Source organism: Terrapene carolina, unplaced genomic scaffold (genome assembly GCF_002925995.2).
Source record: "Terrapene carolina triunguis isolate 2854851 unplaced genomic scaffold, T_m_triunguis-2.0 Scaffold68, whole genome shotgun sequence".
In the NCBI taxonomy this organism is placed as follows: domain Eukaryota; kingdom Metazoa; phylum Chordata; order Testudines; family Emydidae; genus Terrapene; species Terrapene triunguis.
In genome coordinates this window covers 65,801,019-65,824,066 of record NW_020664419.1, presented here as the reverse complement: position 1 = coordinate 65,824,066, position 23,048 = coordinate 65,801,019, and the positions used below count along the sequence as shown (strand labels likewise).

Below are 23,048 nucleotides of genomic sequence, written 5' to 3'. Positions count from 1 at the left end.
TTATAAATGAACAGACTATATACGGATTTTGCTTTTCAATGATGAACATTACATTCTGCAATATGTGGAATATGCTATAAAATGTCACTGCAGTAATCTAATGTAATTACATTTGTCCATACAATTTTAGCCAATTCCTTAGGGTTTTATCCTATTTTTATCATGTTTGGTTGTAATTAGTAGATCAGGTTGCTGCACCATGCTCATGAGCACTAACAAGACACACGCCTCGGTCCATTGCTATACATCTAGCCTAGGTAAACTCTGTTCTTGTCTTTGTAGTGGCAGTCTTGTATTTAGTAAGTCTGAAGCAAAGGATGGTGTTTGATGTGCACATTTGAAGCTAAAACCCAGATTGATTCACAATCAGTGCTAGAACCTGAGCTGTAGAAGCTGTAAGGATTCAGAAAACTAGAACCCAAGTCTTCAGGTGACTGACTTTTCCACGCCACCATCCGGCAGCCATCACAGAGCTGCGATCAAAGCACCATAAACTCTGGGTAACTAAGCACCACAGGAAGTGCTGCCCACAGAAGACCCGACTGACAGCATGCCCCATGACCTCTGATTGGTCCAGGTGCACTATTCAAACATAGAATAAGTTCCAGGAAACTGTTTGTGCAACTTGGCAGTACTTGGCCTGTTGCTACCACAGACCCTGCTTTTGTTCCCTACTTTGGACCCTGGCTCTGTTCTTCAGCTCTGACTCTTGGCTTGATCCCTGGCTCCGGCTACAATTTCTGACTAGACCCCTGACTCTAGTGCCAACCGTTGATTTGACTGTCGGCTACTGACTCCTGGTTCTACCCGCTAGGCCAGGCTCCCTATGTCCTGGTCATGACAGAAGCAAGTTGAAAGGTATTATTATTTGCATGCATGCATGCAGTAGAAGTTTGCTATTAGCTTACCAAACCAGTCTCTCTCGCTCTCTTTTTCCTCAATTACAAAATATCCAGACTCCTTATATCTTCATATAAAGTAGACGACTATTATTTTAAAATGTTTCCTCATTTGTAAGGAGAAAGCAGTATTTTGGGAATGTCCTAAGATCCTGAATCAATGAAGGCTGTTCAAATCCTGAGGGCCCAGTCGCCTTAATCTTTGGAGAGAAGAACAGGGCACCAAACATAAGTTATTCTGTCCTCAGAGCAAGTTCTACTAAAGATTCTCCTGAGTCAGGTCTTGCCATTAGGCTGTTTGGTATCGTCACTGCAGAGTTAGGGAGCAGATTGTAACATTGCTGATAGCTAAATGCCAAGAAATAGAAAATATAAAACAAAGAAATGTCCTGCAAAATAAATCTCTCCAAACCATTTACAGATTTATCTCTGTTGTTCTTGGAGAGATTTAGGTTCCAGAATTAGCATAAGCAATGAAGTTCTTCTGAATCAGGCTCAACGTAAGACAAATAAACATAGGATCCATAATAGACCAAACATGCATAAAGACTCTTTGGATGAAATCCATTGCATAGAACCCAAATAACTGGGTTATGTGGGCTTATCTTCATTGCAGTTATAACCCAAGTGTTGCCCCTAACTTGAGTACTGTCCACACACACACACAGACACACACACAAACCCATAACTCAAGCCTAGTGGTACTTTTAATTCAAGTTGGCTAGCCCACTGTGAGTACAGGCTGCAGCCTGAATTTGTACAACTCATCAGCTGCTAGTACAACCATTCTTTGCCGTAATCCAAGCACTCGGTGTAGCTCAAGGATTAATTCTCACTCAAGTTAGGCTAACTCAAGGGGAGTCAACTTGAGTTAATTCTGCAGTGAAGATGTAGCCATAACTGTGAGTGAAGTGCTGAGTGGTTTGAGAAGTGAAATCCAATCCTTATAACATGGGGCCAAGAGGTGGGGGGTAAATACTGATTATCAACATAAGGAAAGAAGTTCAGAATTGCCTTTCCAATAAATGACCTTGTCATTGATCTCACCCAAGGGAATGGGTGGGGAAGGATTGTTCTCCCCACCACAATATCACGCACAGAGGAGACCCTCTGCATGCTAATTTCCCCCTACCAGGTGAAAGGGAACCTTGGCTAAGCCTCTCACTGATACTTTTAACAACACAATTCAGAAAGCACCTCTCCTATATTGACTACATCCAGATACCTCCTGGGTCGTTCCTTGCATTCCTGCTTACCTCTCATTTCTTACTACATTTTGAAAACACTATATGGTGCTATAATGGAGGTACATTGTGAGACTTTTGTTTGCAAAACACAATACAGTATCACGCTATACTGCATTGTATTGCACTGCACATTTCATAAATTGGTTAGTAAAGAACCCGTAAGTGATTTTAGACTAGTGAATGTTTTAAAAAAACTCTTATGCAATCACTATAGTGTTATTATCTCCATCTGATTAAGTCCTTTAGAATCTAAATGGAGAATAACAAAATCCATTCTGAGGAGACTGTGTGCAAGGCTCATCTTTCAGAGACCTACTAAGAACAGTGCAAAATCCAATATTCTTAAACAAAGAGCTCTTCTCTTTTGGGATCTGGAGGTTTGTATAAGTCTGTCATGGGTGTGGGAAAGGAGAGGGGGGAGCAAGTGGAAGTAAGGTCTGAGTCTATTGTGTGAAATAGCTTACCTATCAAATGCATCACAGTTTGCACAACAACCCTCCCCTCATTCAAATTGCTCCTAAAATCCCACTTTTTCCATGATGTCCACAAGAAATGAGCTTAGAATAATTAACGATAACAACAAAAATACCACAGCTGGCACGGGTGCAGTGATAGCTGTGTGTACTGCAGTGCTGTATATTGTCAAAAGAACAACTGCTCTAACATTAAGAAATCTAAACTTAATCTAAGTCTTCAGCTAACCTAAACAATGATAATTTTCCACATTTATTGGAAACTCACATGAATAGATGTGGCATATAATCAGAGATATAAAAAGAAATTGGAAACTTACTCCATTTACTATGGGAATGTATTTAGTGGTTGGATTCAATCATCTACAAGACAAATATTTTTATGCAGTAGGAAATTTTTCCATGTCAAATTGCCTAACGGTTATAAAGGGAAATCGCCACATAATAATAGTGGGAAACCAAATCAAACCAGATTATACACAAATGGAAACTCTCCTCTGTACATATGATACCTGGAATATAGCCATGAGCAATTAGGCAGCAATAGAGAAGAGAATTAACCTTAAAATGAATGAGAAATAGGAATTATTTGGTCTTTTGATGTATGTGTTTGAGATTAGGGACCTGATTTTCAAAGGGACAGAAGCCCTGAGCGATGCACAATTGCACACCTGACCTGCATGCATAGCAGCTATTATCTTTATTTGTTATTCATATTGTGATCGCATCTAGAAACACCACTCAGGATCAGTTCCACATCATGCTTGGTGCCATACAAACTTAGGGTAGCACCAAAGACCTTGCAATCAAATTTGAAACTACTTCAGTGAGTAAATATAATGAATAAAGAGAGAAGAACAGAGGGAGGATGAGGGAAATGATACATTCTTGGGGTTATTTACCCTAGCTACAGGCATCTGGGGAAAATATTCTTGTGGGGGGCGGTGTTGAGCCAGCTCTGCCTGCATCCTGTAGCAGTGCTTCCTGTCCTGTGCAGCTGGGCCTGGCTCCCTGCTCCAGCCCATTGGCTCTTGCCATTCTTGGGTTTAGAGGAACCTGTCACAGCATCACCAATATGCATGTTTGCATGCAGGCGGGGCCCTCCCCTGGCTATGTCCTGTCCCCTTCCTGGCCCTGGTGCTGCTGGACCTGGAGTTTCACCTACTGAGCTGGGCATGCGCCTGCGTGGGGTGGTTTAGGAAATGACATGTTGACAAATATCTTCCCACCATGCCATTAAGGGTTTGATTCTGGAACAAGCTGAGCACCCCCAGCCCACTGATGGGAGTGGAGGACACTTAGTCCGTATCTTGCAGGAGTCTTCACCTTGCAGGATCAAACCACAATAGAAGAGGGTAGGGCAATGAAATAAGAGACAAAGTGAATAAATAGGGAGGGGCAATGTTGTAGGAGGCTTTACATGTGAGGGCAAAAACTTAAATGTGAACTGGTGGGAATCAATGAAGGGATCCATTAGTTAGCACAATGCTCATGCAAACATGGTATCTGTATGTGTGCATTGCCAGTTAGATGTCTAACTTCTATGCGTAAAAATACCACATTTAAATACCACATTTGTCCGTGCATTTATGGCCCCTGCATCTACAAATAAAATGCATCATTACATGCAGCCCTAGGCTGTATGTACTTTACATGAATTATTATATTTATTAACTTCCAAGTTCAGGAACAATGTATGTTTTTAATTAATTCGCTTCACCTTTAATAAAAAGCCAGGCTCCAGTCAAGTCAGAAGTCTGTTGTGCAAGTATCTGACTGACAGAGTTAGCATGCCCTGTAGAACATCTGTCTGTAGCAACTTTAACATCATTTTGTATTAGCAGTGTGTGAACTTTACCAAAGAACAGAGGGACTAAGGCAAATATTACCGCGAACATGGAAAGTACATGTACATCTGTCACATTACAAGCTAAACCCAGCACTAACCTGTATTATTTTACTGGCTGTCTGCACATGAAAGTAATAGTTTGTTTAAAAGGTTAAGTTTTTGTTAAAGAGGTAAAGGTTCAAATACTTTTCATGCATCATTTGGCTTCATTTTATGCTTTTTGAGGTGCGGTGGTGTGAGACCCTGATACTGTCTGATTGTAGCTTTTATTGTGACAAAATAGAAGTCATGAGATAGTGAAGTAAAAATCTGATTCCATGACATTCATGGCACTTACTACAGAGTGGAGTGATCAAATACACACTGGTTTAACATTTTCTGACTCTCCTGTGTGCACGGACTTTAAAGAAGAGTTACCTAGGATCAGGCCCTCTTGGGGTAATATGATTCACATACTTCTTTTGACCTTTGCTTTAAGAGTGGGATAGAAACATGCCACAATACACGGCTACCAATGTTACAGACTTTTTTAGTAAGAGAAACCTACGAAAGATGTGATGACCAAGAAAATGCCACAGAAAAATATCTAAATGCAGCAGTGACTTTCAAATGAGTATACACCAGAAAAACAGAAATCTATTGGCAGATACAGTCATCAAAAGCTAACACAGAAAAGGCAGACTGTGAAATACATAATTGAAGATCTGAGAAGACACTGGTGATGAAGATATAAAGAGGGAAGGAAGAAAATTTAAACCAATATATTGTTCAGAACAAGGAACCTGAATCCAGTATTCAGCTTTTCTTCACATGGATTGGGGAAGGATTTTATCCAGAGGTTGTCCCTCTCATCATAGAAAACAAGGTTGGAATCTAAAGCAATTTATTGGCTAAACTAGACAATAAGGAAATCAGACTCAGATTCATTCTAGCCTCACCAGAAAACTGAAACATGCTGTACATTCTGTCTATTACGAGTGGGAAGCTATTTATTACCTGACAATCAAAATGAAAAATAATGTAAAATTTAAGAAAAAATGTTCTCATGATAAGCAAAATGTGGATATGCTGGTATGAACAACATTGCAGAATGCACAATTTAGTCATTAAATATTTCTAAAGAGTGCTATATGTGTACATAGCACTTTAGATAGCAAATTATTATAAACGTCCTTCTCCGAAGCTGACTGTGACCAAACAGAGCTTTAGAGACAGCAAAAGGCAAGGGAGAGAATAATATTATGGTATAGTACAGTTCATTCCAATGCACTGTTTTTTAATATATCATTTTTTATCACTGAATACTGTTTGAATTGTTACATGATAATAACAATCTAGTATGTTAAAGCCACATGTTACTCCAGCCACACCTGGAGTATTGTGTTCAGTTTTGGTCCCCCGACTACAGAAGGGATGTGGACAAATTGGAGTCCAGCGGAGGGCAACAAAAATGATTAGGGGGCTGGGGCACATGACTTATGAGGAGAGGCTAAGGGAACTGGGGTCATTTAGTCTGCAGAAGAGAAGAGTGAGGGGGGATTTGATAGCAGCCTTCAACTACCTGAAGGGGGGTTCCAAAGAGGATGGAGCTCAGCTGTTCTCAGTGGTGGCAGATGACAGAACAAGGAGCAATGGTCTCAAATTGCAGTGGGGGAGGTCTAGGTTGGAAATTAGGAAACACTATTTCACTAGGAGGGTGCTGAAGCACTGGAATGGGTTACCTAGGGAGGTGGTGGAATCTCCATCCTTAGAGGTTTTTAAGGCCCGGCTTGACAACGCCCTGGCTGGGATGATTTAGTTGGTGTTGGCCCTGCTTTGAGCAGGGGATTGGACTAGATGACCTCCTGAGGTCTCTTCCAACCCTAATATTCTATGATTGTATGTTAAAACCAACAACATCTTCCCTCACAATTTGATGCATAGAAATACAAATTCTCAAACGTATGTTTCACTATTAACTGCAGGTGTAAATCACTCTCTATTCAACTGCAAATGAGGGTGCAAATGTTGTGGGTGCAAACTGCACCCACTCAAGAGAAAGGTCACCCTTTTTAAGTCTGTCCCACAACAGAGTGCCTAAACTGTCACAAATGATTGGAACTAGGGGGTAACAAGGTATAATGCACCATGAAAATCTTCTGATAGCAATACATGTTTACAAGATGGTTTAGTTCCATCAAGCTGCTATCAGGTTAACTTGAGAAATATTGATAGGTTTCTTGCTATAAGTCAATTCCCACTTACTAGTTTGACTGTTTCACCAGCCGATGATAAAAGTATGCAGCCAAAAATATGACAATTGTTTTTCCTACCTCTTCCTTCTCAGCACTTTGCAAATCCCGCCACTCCTCAGTCACATGACCAAAGTCCACTGTGTTCATGGCCACCTTATATTCCCCAATGATATCATGTTTGGAGAAACGATCGAAGTCGTATACTGCCATCACTAAGGTTTTTCCACCCAGTTCAGAGTACGGCACCTATAAAGAAGAAAAAATGACAAGCTCTCTAGCTCAGACAATAAAGATGGGTTCACTGCAATGCAAATCAATTTCTTTGGTTTACCAGCTGTCATCTTGGGTAAATTGAACTGGGGGAAAATTATGAGGTATATATTTTTGTAGTCATCTGATGCACTGTTTCCCGAGACCAGAATATGGCACTCAATAGAACAATGTGGCAGCTCACTTATCACTCTCCAGTTTTTGCCCTCTGTCCTCAATTATTATTTTGTGTGTGGTGAAACTGAAACTGGAGGCCAGTTATTTGCCCCAAAGATACATGAGCTTTTAACACTGCAGTATGGTTTCTGCCAATAAATCATACTGTCAACACTCAGAAAAGGGTAGCCCAGAGACTGATGAGAAACTACAGAACTGACTTACTGCATCTGACACAAGGTAATTAGAGACTAGATCGTCTTCTTACAGGGTAACTATTTATTACTTATCCAGGTATATTTTTTCAACATTATACCTTTCACACCATAGATGCTAAAGTTCATTTTAAGACACAGTGTACGGTTAGAAATTGTGGCGGCAGCAGGCCAAGTCCTGACTAATTCTCCAGCTGTTCTGATGGGTATGGGACAGATGCTCTGGGTTAGGATCTTTATTAGACACATTTTTAATATTCGGGATAAGTGATGCAGTTCAGGTAAGCTACACTTGAGTAGCTGGGTAGAAAAGCCTAATTAAAATTGTTTGAACTTGCATTGAAGGCTTGGTCAATTTTAATAAATTCTCTATATTTTGCAAGTTTAAATGATTACCATATGCTTCAGTAAACATTTCTCTAGTAATTGTCTACATAAAAAGGGAAGCCATAGCGTGGCACAATATTTGGTCACATGAACACCCAAAAGTTCTAGTCTGTTGAGCTCTGGGTCTTCAAATATTGTGTGACTATTTGGCTTTCACTTGCTTTTTAAAATATTGACTGACCCAATGGTATTTAACCTTTAGTCAAAAAGTGTTATAGAACAATTACACAGAATATTTCAAGTTAAGGACCTGATCCTGCTTCTGCTAAAGTCTATGATAACTTCAATGGGAACAGGCCTGCACATTAACATGGTACAAACACAATAGCAAAATGTATTTTGAATATTGTAAATTAGTTCTGTAATGAGTGCTTTTTAAATGGCGTAGTAGGTTTAAACATACAGTAAGAAAAGTTTTAAGTACATTTACGCTTGTCTTTACAGCAATATTAAAATCAAATTCCTGAACACAGACATGTCTTAAAGTGTCCCTTTTCATAAATTTATATTCACTGTGCATTAGACTTAATGTACCCTATCAATTTGATAAGGTATATTAGCCATTATTTAATTTTTATCTTCAGTAACTTTAGGCACTGTATTTTGTTAAAGTTTAGTTTATTCAAATACATTTTAAAAGAAGATTTGGCAACAATGCCACCTCCTCTTCTCCCCTGCTTCAGAGGCTGGGAGGGTTTGTCTGGACCAGCAGGGCAAAGAAAACCCTTGGTCCCTTTAAGGATTGCTTCCTCTCATTTCCTTCTTTCTCTGCGGGCTTCAGGAGGCAGGCTCTACGGCTGATTGGTTAGGAGAGAAGGGAAACAATGTAAATCTATTGGCTACTTCACTTATAAGGGGAAGGTTTATAAGCCCTTCCCCCTGCACAGGGTGACATTCTGCACCATAAGGAAATGCTCCCCATTCCTCCAATTGGGATCAGAGGATGACTGGATGTTTGGGCCTTGCTCTGGGCATTGCACTAGTCACCTTTTGTAATCTGGGAAGAAATTTCCCCCTCATTCCCATACTGGCCTGTGCAGAGCAGGGTTTTAACCTTTCTCTCAGCAGCCCAGGGACTTGGTGGGTAGTTAGGTTGTAAAATTCAAGATGTTGCAACTTGGCAGGTGCCCAGTACAGGTACTCATTCAATAGGGGGTCTAGTTCCCTGATAAACAGGAATTGGAAGTGGATTAGAAGAAGGCATCCCCAAAAGAAGGTGGGGAATGGGGTTGGGGCTTCTAATGTCTGGTGCAGTATGGAAACTTCCCCCCTCTTACCTTAGCCCTTGTGCAAGCTCTTCTTGCAATGGTGCTGGGGCCAGGTAAATGGTGTGTGTGGAGGAGATGGGGGCTGAGCCCTCCACCAAGTGGGTACAGACTCAGAAGGTACTTGCCCCTGCACTGGACAAGTTATTACCAGCTAGTTTCCAGATGCGTCACTAATTAATAAAGCTGAAACCTAGTTAAACCACATCCCTGGTGTCTTGATTTCTTTCTCTTGTGTCCAAGAAAATGATGGCATCTGGCAAGCCCAGCATATTGTCACCAATCTTCTTTTCAGATGGTCTATGCTGCACTGCCTACCTTCATGTTCACTGACAGCTGAAAGTCCATGCAGCTCTCCCATTCAGTCAGGCACATATGCCCCTGTCCCCAAGTGTTCCTGCACCCCCATATGTCCTTTCACCCTCTCTCCACATGTATCCCTCCACCCCCACTCAGACACACACTCTCCCCTCCCCATGTGGCCCTGCATCCCGCTCCCCCATCCCTATGTGTCTCTGTGCCCCTACCTAGCCGCTCTTCTGTCCCTATGTGTCCCTGTACCCCTCCCCCTCTCCCAATGTGTCTCTGTGCCCCCACTCAGCCACCCCCATCCCTATGTAGCTCTGCACCCCCTTCCCCATCACCAAGTGGCCCTGTACCTCCCTCCTCCCTGTGGCCCTGTGCCTCCACTTCCATTCAGCCCCTGCCCCAGTCTGTCCTCCCCCACTAGTCCTTATGAGCCCCTGCCTGATCCCCCACAGCACCCCACTCTGTCTGTCTCCCCATAGCCCCTGTCTCCTGACCTAGCCTGACAGGTGTTGTGAAGAAGGCAGGTTCTTTCTTTTCCATAGCTGTCCGGGAGCTGCTGCTCCATTCTATTGTCACAGTGCGCTCTGGTGGGCCAAAGGCAGAACTGCAGAAGTTATTTTCTGCTGGGAGCTGCTGCTGTTCTTGCACCACAGTGCCCTCAGGTGGGCAAAAGGCAGAACTGCAGCAACATTTCAGCAGAAGCTTTTTTCTGTGCAAAAAAATTAAAACTATGCACAGCTCATTAATTATTCACACATGCAGTAGTGCAGAATTCCTCCAAGTGTAATGTACAATACAAAGGATGAAATTCTGACCCCAGTGAAGGCAGTGGCAAAACTTACACTAATTGAGATATTGAGGTGAACTTTTCTCTTTGCAAGACACTGGATAGCAGCCCAGAAAACACAGAGATTGAAGATTTCTCTCTTTTTGAGAAATTACTCCACCCTACACCACCAAGAAATTGTTTCTGGGGTTTCCCTCCAGAGAGAACCCTTTAAATTACAACAGCACTTTACCGCCATATGCTAATGGAATAAATCCCATTCAATTGGATTCCCATTTCCGTGCATTGTGGGCAAGTTGTAGCTGTATAGGTTAAATTTTCCCCCTCTTAATATTTATGATAATAAATGTGTTAATTTAAGAATTTAGAATGTTTTAAACAGTGGGTATTTCAAAGAACAGCTGCTTTTATCCTTCAAAGCAGTGAAACCAAGATAAAATCATGTTGTGTTGAAGTACCCGAAAGCAATTCGTGTATGCAGCCATGCAGACAAACGACTGATGTTGCAGAAAGTAAAGCAACCATACCACTGAGCCGGTGCCTACAGTCCTTATTTAGGCAAAACCACCGTCAGTTTTGCTTGAGTAAAGACTACAGGATCTAGCCCACTATCAGTACTGTGTTGTGGTGCACCTAAACACCTCAGTCACAGCTTGTTAGGCAAAAGATTTCAGCATACACTTCCTTCTGGGTTCCAAAATGTGACTATTAAAGCTGTGACTTAAAATAAGTGGACATTATCTGCCTGTGAGTGAGTGTTTTGATTTATTCACTGTGTCTTCCTGCTAGATGACAGATTTGTTTGTTGTTTCTTGTGTATGCTACCCTGGGATCTGTAATTTATAGCTCTGGTTTCTTTTAAATACTCTCATAGGAAAGCTCAGTAAAGAAATGTCCCAAAAAAGGATTATTTTTATGAACATCTTCAAGGGGAAAAACAGACTATGTATGCAGTAGTGGCTGTGACCTCTGGGGATATCTTTCTCATTGAGTGATTGCATAGCCTGAGTCTCTTATTGTTCCTGTTCTCAAACCGGAGCTGTCATTATAAGACTGAGCATATACATGGAAGAGCCTAAAGTAATAGAAGTAACACATGCATTAGGAAAATCCCTTTGAAATATGTTCCCCGATGCTTCTTTATTACATTTAACTGGACTTTCAGCATGGCTAGAATTTTCTTAAGTCACTATTAATACTGCTGCTGAAATTTTACAATCAAACCCTTAACTACATTTATTTAATACGTGCCCTATAAGCTGGGGGTCATGATTTCGCCTCTTATGTAAGGGAGCATGGTAAAGCATTACTATGTCAGGATATAGGAAAACTGAGCAAGATTGATCTCATACTTGTTCCCTTCATCCATATGCCTTGTTCATGCTTTAATTTATTTGGGAGGGGAAAAAGGAGTAGTATACCAGAATTCATAAATCAGACTGCAACAGATTTTTTAAGAAAATGCTGCTTTAGGGAAATTCACATATACCTTTGTCAAAGTGTCACTCTATTTTGTAGTAGTCTCCAACTACAAGGTAGGGGCCAGACCCCCAGTTAGAATAATGGGCATAGCTTCACTCACTACAATTAAGCTAAGTCTAATTACACCCTCAAAGGATCTGGCCCAATGTGACTACATTTTTCATCACAAGACTGAATCTCAAAGGTTTCTGCAACAGAAAAATCCGCTGTGCCTCAGGTCACCAACTAACTAAGACATGAGCAATACTGTAACTGAGCATGAGATGAACCTTTAGTCTATATAATGAGCAAAGAAATAAATGCAAAATAATTATCAAAGGAATACCTTGAACGTAAATTGCTCATTGAAGACAGGGTTAAGGGTCTTTCTGTGGACTTTTGTTTCATATTTCTTCTTCTTATCAGGCAGCAGGAAAACTTTCACATAGGGATCAGATGTTCCGCCCATATCTAAAGCAGGCAGCTCAGCTGCCTGAATAATCCCTACCAAAAGCTGAAAGGAGAGAGAGAGAGAACGGAAGACTGAAGAGACATTTAAGGAAAGATTTATGTAGTCAAAAAATGGAGATTTTTCTGTCATTACTACTCTTTCTTTTTCTTTTTTGCTTGTTGCTCGGCTTTAAAAGAAAAAAGCAAACAAAAACATCTACCATCCTTTCAAGAGCCTCTGCACACAAGGCAAATGGAGCAAAGCTATAGATTGCACAAAACCAATTATGGAAGAAGGAGACTCCAGGCAGTGTGTTTTTAAGCAGGAAAGAAGCTTTTTAAAGAGCAGCTGATTACAGTTAAATATGAAATTCATTTTTTTTTAAACTGCAATCAAATAGGTTCCCAATTGCTATAGTTGCTTGTATGTTCGTTTTCTGTGCAGGGCACTGTGCAATTTTGACTATGAAATTTGTATTCCAAAACCATCCCCAAACTACGTAAAAAAAGAAACAAGAAAGTTAAATGCAAATCTTTGGTATGGGATAAAATTTTCATAGAAACAAGTGAGTCTTGCAATCTTCACATTTCACATTTATTTCTCTATGCAGACATGGGTCTTAGGCACTAAACAGTAACATTCTTAAAGGCATATAAGTGACTACAAGTCAATGAGGTTTAGGCTCTAACTGTCTAAATCACTTCTGAAAATAGATTTAGATGGCAAAGGCACTTTGGCTCAGATTTTTGAAGGTATTTAGGCATTTCTGCACGCAATACTGCAATACCTAACTGATTTAGGAGCTTACCTCTCATTTTAAAATGAATTCAAGCATTTATGGGCCTAAACCCCTTTTCAAAATGTGACAGGTTCCTAAATCAATTAGGCATTACTACACTGAGCACAGCAATGCCTATATACCTTTAAAAACCTGGGCCCTAGGCACTTTTGGTAATTTTACCCACAGTATCCATTTTTTTCCAGTCACAGAAGGATGGATGTCCTGCTCTAAAGCGGACAATGATTATTATTTGTATTACAGTAGCCCCTAGAGAACCAGCTGAGATCAGGGCCCTACTCTGCTAAACGCTGTACATATGGTTAGTAAAAGACACTCCCTGCATTGAAGCTCTTACAAGCTGAATAGACAACATATACAAAGGGTTAGAGAAAGGCAGTATTAGCAAACTCATTTTACAGGCAGGGAATTGAAACAGAGTGTCCTTGTGGCCCAGATTTTTAAAGGGGCATTTAGCCATCTTTGTACACTGCATTGCAATGCTTAACTGATTTTAGGAGCCTAAATCTCACTTTCAAAAGGGGATTTAGGCACACAGGAGCCAAAATCCCATGAACTCAGAGTGCCTAAATCCTTTTTTGAAAATGAGATTTAGGCTCCTAGATTAGTTAGACATTGCAACACTGTGTGCAGCAATACCTAAATACCTTAAAACTCTGGGCCCAGGTGACTTGTCCAAGGTCACACAGGAAATGTGAGGCAAAGCTGGGACACACAAGCAGATCCTTCTAAGACACAATCCAGTGCCTTTACCACAAGACATTTTTTGTTCTCATAGACCAGTTGTTTGAAAATTAGAAATAGGAGCTCAAGCAATTGGAACAACTAAATTCTCACCTGGGAAAGTAATTGTATTCTCATAGATTCTTAAAAGTGGGATTTATTTTTGCCTATTTTAAATTCAAAATGTGTCATATGTGCTTTCCTACCTTCTTAAGCTCCATGAAGCATTTTTCCTTTACCTCTACTCGGCACTTTTCCTTTTCTCTTTCATTGCTATTCTACATGCATAATAGTTCATGAATACATGGACGGGCTCAGGATCTACCTCAAATCTTTCACATCAAAGAGTGAAAAATGAGCCTATGACAGTTAACAGAGTGGAAAAGGAATTCACTTCCATTTTAAAAGCTTGCGCTCTAAAACGGAAACATCATGCTTGAGAGAGTATTTTGGTCAGCTTCTCCCCATTTTTAACCCAGCTGAACACACCAAATGGTAATTGGGTTTCCAGCTCCATGCAGCTGTGCTGCACCATCACACCACTAACATCCAATCCCAAGGAAGTACCAGAGCTCAGAAGGGAAATTTAATCTTAGAGTTAGGGCAGCAGAATAAAATAGGAACCCACAACACCATACAATTTCGCACCTTAATTAAACACGGCACACTATCAAAGATGTGGTGTGGGGAAAAGGAATAAATGGTTTTCATCACATTCTATTTTGTTTTTGGAAAATTTAGTTCTCAACCTCAATGTGGCATTTCCTTAATAAAATTCACAAAGAAAGTTTATTTTCATCTCCTATGGGATCTCAGATCTATTTATCACAAAAGATTTGCAGCTTTTCTTTTCTTTTTTCTCCCTTAGATCTTCTACCCTTTGAAGATTCTAAAGTTTCCTACGGATTTCAAGTGATGAAGACAGGCCAGGTAAAGGACTATAGGGCAGAGAATTCTTACTACAGTGTTTTCTTGGGGAGTTGAGGAAAAAATTCCTTCATCCATAGGCTCTAGAAAGATTTCAGAATTCTTTTTGCCTCTTGCTTTGAAAAGCAGAAGCAGTGACAGTTAGAAGTTAGTTTAAATGATTTGGAGAGTATAGTGCCAGGACATAGCCTTATGCAATGTCCTCCTGTAGATACAGGGAATTTATTTAATTTCTGCCTATACTCCCCCTTCGCCCCCTGAAACAAACATGTTATGCCAAGAAGAGCATTTATGTTAGTGGAAATAGATTGCAAACTACATATGGAAGTTAGTTTAGATGAAGAAATTTACAGGAATTTCAGTCAATATTCATTTCTTTCCCTAAATAGAGAACAATTTTTTGTTCTGGCTAAAAGCCTTAAAGACAACAAACCTTTGATTTGATTTCTCAAATGAAAAGTTCACCCAAAGACAATAACTTGGAGAAGAAACATTCTTTGGAGTTTTCTGTCCCAAATAAATGAAATAGTCCATTCAATGTGAGTGCGTGCTTGTGCATGAGCATGCAAATTGTGGAGACTGAAGAAGGCAGATCCCAAACAAGGAAGCTTTGCACTCCATGCCTGGCAAGAAGCCAAGCAGAGCGGAGGAACGTGGGCAAGCTCAGGGAGTGGTAAAGACATGAGAAGCAGGTCCGTACAAAACAGATCCACGCCCCTGAAATTTTTATGGCCGCTATTCCTGTTCACAGTCTGGAGAAGCAGCCAAACCTCAACTGCATCAGTTTCCAGCCTCCAAATTTCAGGTGGTGGTATTAGTGGAGGTAGGAGATTTTTTTCTACCCAACTCCCTGCAGAGTTCTTAAGGGCAGAGCTCTTTTATTTGGACTTCACTGACAGACTAAGAACTGATTCGCAGGCTGTACATTTCTGCTCAACCCAACAGAACTAGATAAGAGAGCCTGGAATTCTAATTAATTAGAGAGACAGCATGGGCCAATGTATAGACCATTAGACTGGCGGTCAGGAGATTATCCCTCACTGTACTATTGACCTGCTGTGAGACTTTGGATGAGTCACTGCGCCTCTCTGGGCCTCCATTTTCCCTCCCACACTTTGTCTGTCTTATCTGTTTAGATTATAAACTCCTTAGGGGAATGACTGTTTCTTACAAAGCGTTCATAGGCTGCCTAGCACAATGGAGCCCAATCTTAGTTGGAGCTTGTAGGTGATACTGTAATACAAATAGTTAATAAATAATAAATAATCATCATCATCATTAGAAAAAACTTTGGCATAAAGTTTGATTAGAAATGCAGTGTACCCTTAACATGTATTAAACACAAATGGAGAAGGAATTGTTTCATAAAGCTTCAGGCTTGCTTTCTAATTTTCTTCAATGCAAGCTAGAATGCCAAGTATCTACTCTGCACGCCTGTATTTTTGCAGTCTCCTTTCACGTGCACAGCAATGTATCACTGGTTGTTTGTTCCACACCTGATTGTTCTGGAAGTCATAATCCAAAGAGTATTGGATTTTCCCTAATTTTTCCTCTTCTTTGGGTTCTTCTTTATCTTCCCCGTCAGTCAGTCCAGTCTCAGCATCATCATCCTTAAGGGCCTGCAAAGAAGAAAAGAAACAATAATAAATATGACTAGCTTCTTAACACTAACCTAAAATAGATACTCTGTCCTCAAATCTATTGTAAAGCCATTAAAGCAAGCATGATGGCACAAATCCATATATGCTGTTTACATATATTTATAGTATTCAAGTTGCGCAAGAAAACTTTTTTTAAATCAGCAAGCAGCAGGGAAGCAATGGAAGTAGGAAGAAAGCTTCTTGGGACATGGCCAGCAAGAACTGTTACAAAGTCTGAAAACAGAAAGCAAATGTCAACTTGATATTTTAAAAAGTCTGCTCTAATCCAGTTGCCTCTTAAAGAGGCCAAATGTGGACAAACATGCTATTAAGTAGGCAAAGTCACATTCATTCCTCTTAAAGAGATCTCAGCAATGTCAAATCTAGCTGTGCATGCTGTGAATTATTTGCAATAGAGCCACGTGTTTCTGTAGGATTACAGCTGGTAAAAAGAGAGTATTGTGGGTGAGTTCTTCCTACATTTGACAGGTTGTTATTTAGGATGAATATGAAAGCAAAAGGTATCACCATGCTACTAGCAAATGCATGTTCATAGAAAAGGCCACCACACTAGTCCCATTGTCCTTTTATTCATTCTTTATACAAAGCTAGGCTGAACCAAACTGATTTACAGATGCACTGATTTTAGTAAAGTTAGAGAGAAATATAAATTTTGTCTATTATATAAAACAGCATTCTTCTTTTTAAGATGCAGCAGCTATCTTAGATGCTACACAAGAGAAAAATACAATTTGAAAACATCCTTTTGTGCTGTACCAGAAAGCAGAAGTATTCTTGTTGCAAAGGAATATATACAATTATGAAAACATATTAAAAGTACCCCATCTTGCAAACTTTTGCCTGAGGGAGAACTAAATGATGGGGCTCAGGGTAATGAGCCAAATATTAAAATAAAATGATTAATATTTCCTCATAAGCATGAAAATAATATCAAGATCACAAAGGCAAAGAATTAAACACTGAATACTTACCTGGAATTGATATGAGAAAACTGCATTCATCATAGATTTACACTCTTGCATGTACCTTTTAGGGAGTGCTTGAAAAGCTTCTGAAATTTCTATAGCTTCCCAAAAGCCAGTGATTGCGGTGAAGACAATATACACTGATCTTACTTCTATTGAAGAGAACGGGAGTTTAGTTTTTTACTTTGATGTGAAGAAGATTGGGCCCTTGTATCCCAATGCCCCTCATTATTGAAAGTCCTAAATGCTTTAGCTCAGAAAGTCAAATAGTAAGGACCTGTTCCAACTACCCTTGTTTTTGTTATTAATAACCTCCTTACTGAATATATAGGATATTTGCCAGCACTTGAACTTTAGAAGAGGGACTTGTGGGAAGAAAAAATAGGATTGTACCTTTCAACCCCTTTAAAATACTGGACTAAGATTTCTGGAAGGTAAAATGCTAAATATTTTGCTAAAAATCAGAGATTGTTCTTTTTACCTAGGGATAATTGGCATGTTTGCACCATTAGATTGTATGGATATACAGTGTTATATATGCCAATTTTATCAGCATGAAAGTGGCATTCAATATAAAGCACTGATTATTTTCAAAAGGGCTCATATTACTCATTTTTAATAAAACACAGAGAGTACAGGACAGTGAGAGAACCACTTGCTTGTTTTTGTTTTTCCTGTCATGCCATCAGATGTTTAGAATGAATCGACATTATTTGTAAAGACACAGATGTCAGGTGAGTGTATATACTTGAGATCCAGGTACAACGAAGGTGACAAAGGCTATACCTACAGTTGGCACTGGTTGCCAAAGAAATATTGGCTGCAAAAGCCAGACCACTCATGTCACATTCATGCCTTGACACCCTGTCTCACATATTGGTGCTTACTTGATGAAATCTCTAGGAGCAGAAGCCCATGCGCTGGGTCACAATGTCACTTAAATTTAGCCCAGCCGCCGCTCTGTCATGGGAGCTGGAGGGGGGCTCCACCATTATGCCATCCACAGCCCCCTCATTGGCGGAGGAGTGCCCTGCCTCCACGCACTTCTGGAATGTGTGTGTGGGGGGGGGTGCTGGCCAGAGACAGATTGTTTGGGAGTGAGAACCAATCAGCCAGTGGGCAGACAGGAACTGAAGCTGAGTGGCGTAGAGGGGAGTCATTGATGGGAAAGTAGAGCTGAATGATATTAGGCAGCTTTACTAAAAGACTGTCCCTCTCAGCAACCTCACTCAGTCTTTTTGTTTTTTTCTGGAGTTGTGATCGGGAGACTGTGTGACATCACACCAGTTCTCACAAAAACTCATGCATTACAACTTTGCCAACTTGAGTTCTCTGCAAAAGCATCAACCTTCTTAGTCAGTTGTAAAGAGAGCAGGCACTTAGCAACAGTGATTCGAATAGGAATACTGAAGCAGAAACATTCATTTGTCAAGGATCACTTGTAAACTAAAGGTCAGATTCAGAATTGTAAAGTACTATAATAAACTTTTGTAATCTGATGCTAATGGGCTAGATCCTCAGCTTGTGTAAATCAGCATACTTTCTTCACTGAAGTCAATGAAGTAACATCAGTTTATGCAAGATGAGGATCTGGTCCAGATATTACAGATACCAATTCTATTAGTGAATGATGGATGCCGATTAATGATTTGAGCTCTCTTAGTCAGAATATAAATTACTGTATATTTTAACAGGGGAAAAAACGTTAAAAATGGATCAAAATCTCCTATGAAGTCAAGTCAGTAAACCTGAAAGAGAGAGATGGTGGAATATTTTTCTAATGAAAAATATTTCATTTTGGCTGTGCTAAACCTATTTAAAATGTGAGTAACATTTACATTTCTTAATCCCTGAGCTGCTGGTCTCTACTGAAGCTCCTTTGCTATGGCTGAATGGCAATCTTTTAAGTGCTGGCAAAGATGGCACTGCAAAAATGATCTGCCTGGTAACAAAGGATAGCATCAGAGCAGGGCCAGATTAAGGCCCATGTCTTGGGCCCCAGTTTTTGGAGTCATCATGTGATTACATCAGAATCTCCATTCTCATTTTAAAAAATAAAAGTAAATTTCTAGGCCCCTCAGTTGTGAAGAAGAATTTGAGGCTGCGACCATGTGTAACTGACACAGAGACATGTGACTGAGTCTGCAGACTGCCAGGAATAATAGCTCTGAGAGGGGCAAACTGTGTGTTAACACCATGATGCACTGCTCTGAGGAGCCTTGTTAACATCACCCCAGCAGAGGACTCTGTGGCAGGAGAATTAAACAGGTCCAGCATATTCATCCAGATATATCCTAGCTGCTGGGGTGAGCACTGCCCATCCTCTGTATCGGGGGGGGGGGGGGGGAAACGGGCAGAGGAAGAGGAGATCCCCCTGTTGCTGTCCCTGCCTCTCTTGAAGGCAAGGGCATCCTTGCTGCCATTTCTTGGGGGGGAAAAGAGGCCAAATACTGTGGCCTTTGTCTTTCAGGGAGTGGAGAGAAGACCTCTCTGACTATATTTTTAATGATGTTAGCCATCTACTGACTCATTGAGAAGTGGTCAGTGAGAATAGGTTTCTATAATCTAGGATACTGCCTGCAGAGAACAAGAGTTACATGCAAGTAATTTGTTTTCTCTAGGGAAGAAAAAATATCCTACACAGATGCCAGAGCTACAGAGATCTCACTATCAAACAAATCTTAAAACAAACAAATAAAACAAAACAGGGAACACAGGAAGTTATAACAGTGGTGGATTTGTTGCACAATGCTAAGTGCACACAGACCCCAGTGAATTATTAGAATCCCTTCCACATGCATTATAGAAGGCATTTGGAAGGTGGCTGTTGGGTAGAAGAGAAAGAAAAGGTACCATATGACTTGTCTCTATCAAGGAGCCAGATCGTTCTTTCTGACCTTGGACCAGAAATACAGGAGACTTATCAAACTTTGAGAATAGGATCAAGTGTGTTGATTTTACCAAGGTCAGGAGACGAGGAGGGACTTGGTTGTTACCATAGCAAGCTGCGTACAATAATTTTTATCTTTAAGGAAGGAATTTGCTTTCAAAGCAAAGGCTGGTACTTTAATAGAATCTGGGTCAAAAGAAGTTGGCACAGAAGTTTCTCGTGTGATGCATCTACTCTGTTCCAAAGAGGAAGACGCACTGGATTGTGTCAAAGTAGTTGAAGCACCACCTAGGGATTTTTATTTTATGTTGAGGTTCTTTGGATAGGGGATATTTAAAGGAAATGTACTGTGACCCTCAGGTTTTTTTGGTCTTTTTTTTTTCAGCTGATCATAGTGTTTTAGTTTTTAGGTCCAATATTTCGTGATCTCGCATGCCTGTAAGCTATTTTGGGTTTTTTTAGTACTATTAAAAAGTTTATAATTATAATTTCTCTTCCTCTTCAAGCCTGTACAGTTGATTTCATGGTACTCAGGTAGCACTGGTTTACAGGGAGAGGGATGTGAAAAGTTTCTCTAATAATTTTTTAAAGGCCATTAAATATTTTAAAATTTGTTTTTCTGTAAAATATCCAGCATAAAAAGAATACATCATGGAGTGGTTGTGGAGATAGGTTTTATGTGCACTAATTTGGGATGACTTCGTAATTCACTCATGAGATTTCACCATTTCTGAGTAATATATACAAAAAACAATGAAATCATGATACCATATCATCATATGTATGTGTGTTTTGTGTATATACATATATGTAAACATGCAGAGCAGTGCAAAAAAACTCCTGTGTTAGTGAAACATAAAGGTGAAAGGTTGCACACTCATGTCACAAAAAGTCAGGAAAGTTAAGGTTCCAGCTACAACATAACTCAGCCACACTATATATCTTGTATGTTTTACGGTACTTTGATGATTATAAAGATTGTTGACGAATGTATTATTTGATCCATATTTGAATGACCATTGTAACTAGTTCTAGCCAATGGTTCAGACATCAATTAACATATGACACTCTGATTTCCCTTTCTGTGCCATGTTTTAGTTAACTCTTTTTAAAGCTCTTCTGCTGTTTAAGTGCCTTCCGGAAAACTACATTAGAACAATTCAAGTCAGAAGTGAGTGACAGTCACAACGTGCTTGTTCTTTCCTCATTTCCATAGCACAATTAAGGGTGGATTTGTACACTTCTATTTCCTTGTGCATTGCTATGAACAAAGATCCTTTCTCTTCCTCATTTTCAGTAGTCTCATCTCTTCTCGACTCCCTCAGTGCTAGAAAAACTTGGGAGGAGTCAGAATTCTGTAGGGTTCAACGAAGAGTGTTTCTTGAAATTTCACCCTACAAGCCCTTTTCATGTGCAGACAGGAGCCATCCTGCAGGGACAGCTGTTCTTCTGCTGGTTCTCCTGTCCTTCCCTTCCTCCCTCCCTCACAGCATAGCCCCCATCAGGGCCAAGCTCCCATTGATTGGGTTAACCTGTAACTTCTCAGCATCAGCCACAAAGGGGACCCCGAAGGACTAAAACAGCTCCAGGCTCTATTTACTCACTCCCAGAATTTCACATGGAAACTCTGAAGGTCTGCAAGGGACTGAGCATAGTGGGTCCTCTGATCCTCCTCAACTTCCTGAATCTCTATCAACACAGAGCTGAGCCACGTGAATCACAAAATGGGAAAATACTGCAGTAAGGGTTGTCCTCCTCCAACTACTACATAGAAAGGGAGAGGAATCATGTATGAGGGATCTCCATGCAAAGATCCATGAAGAAGTCTACAGCCCATTATGCTTCTGGTCTCAGTCATCTTACAGGATTGCATTTGCTAGCTCCTCACTAATTTCACTGTGACCTTGCTAGGACTCCAAATAGGCTAAACTCTTTCAGTGTCATTTGTAGAAGGATATCTTCATCAGGATTGTTTCCACCCACTAAGTGGACCATGAATTCATGCTTCAAAAAACAGTTAACAAAAGCAACCGTGAAAGCACCTCGGTAGTAAAAATAAACAAAATCATGTAGAGTACAGTCTGTAAGTCTACCTGCCAAGCAACGTTCACTGCAGTCTGAATTCCACCCAAGGCTATCCCATCAGCCAATCTTTTTGTTCACAGGGTGAAAAATAGGGTTATTTCAAATGCCTGCATGCTGCCCTGGCCTCAGGATTGTGCAAAGCTTGTTGAATGTGCAGGCAGGAAAACAATATTCATATTATAAAGAGAAAATTTTGTGCTATGTCCAACAGTGCAGTTTGTCGCAAGGCCAATTTCCCTCCTTCGCCCAAATTTGATGGCCAAGCTCCATATCTCTCTCTTATTTCGAGCCAAACTCAAGCACAATCATTCAGGCTTGTTTTTTCTAACCTCCACAGGTGGATTGAATATCCAAAGAAAACAATGAGGAACTGCTGAAATCCCCACTATATGAGTACATATCTTATATCATATCAGTTCCACACACATTCAAGAACAGCATAGCTGTGACCCTCCTGATCTTTTATCCCATAGGGACAGGAGGACCTTTAAAAGTTACTGGCTGATTTCCCATCATCCACCAAAACAACAGCCTGGTCGCCTCGCTATTGTAACTACATTCGCTTATCAGAGTCCCTCAGAAGGAGAGGCAAGTCTCATTCTTCCAGCATCTGCTTTCTCTCCATGAATTCATTAAAAACCCATTTTGTTTCTCAGGTTCCAGTGGCTGAGCCAGGCTTTGGTTACTGTGAAATCTACTTTATCCACTACTGCTGCAAGACTGTTGTCCTGCATCAGCAGTGGGCCATACCGATGCACGTAATGAGCTGTGTCCAACACGGAGCGTTTTGACATCACTTTCTCCCTTGTTATACAGGTTTTAAATGGACAGCCAGTTACTCAAAATGTTTTGGTTTTGAGGAGTGTTGTGAGGTTAGACAAGGCTTTTGAAGTGTTTCATTAGATATCAGTGGCTCATTTGGGTATTGTTTGTAGCCATATTGCTATCTTTGGTGCAATCTGAACATGGACTGGAAGCTGGAAGACACTGTGCTA

General features: G+C 40.4%; 1 protein-coding gene across 1 annotated transcript in view; it reads right to left on the bottom strand.

The window, feature by feature from the left end:
• SYT1 (synaptotagmin 1) overlaps nt 1-23,048 on the bottom strand; it is a 313,691-nt gene that overhangs the window by 98,070 nt on the left and 192,573 nt on the right. The window contains exons 4-6 of the mRNA XM_029910863.1: nt 15,949-16,071; nt 11,899-12,066; nt 6,781-6,948 (exon numbers count right to left, since the gene is read on the bottom strand). Coding sequence (XP_029766723.1) covers nt 6,781-6,948; nt 11,899-12,066; nt 15,949-16,071 — 459 coding nt within the window. The remainder of the gene's footprint in view (nt 1-6,780; nt 6,949-11,898; nt 12,067-15,948; nt 16,072-23,048) is intronic.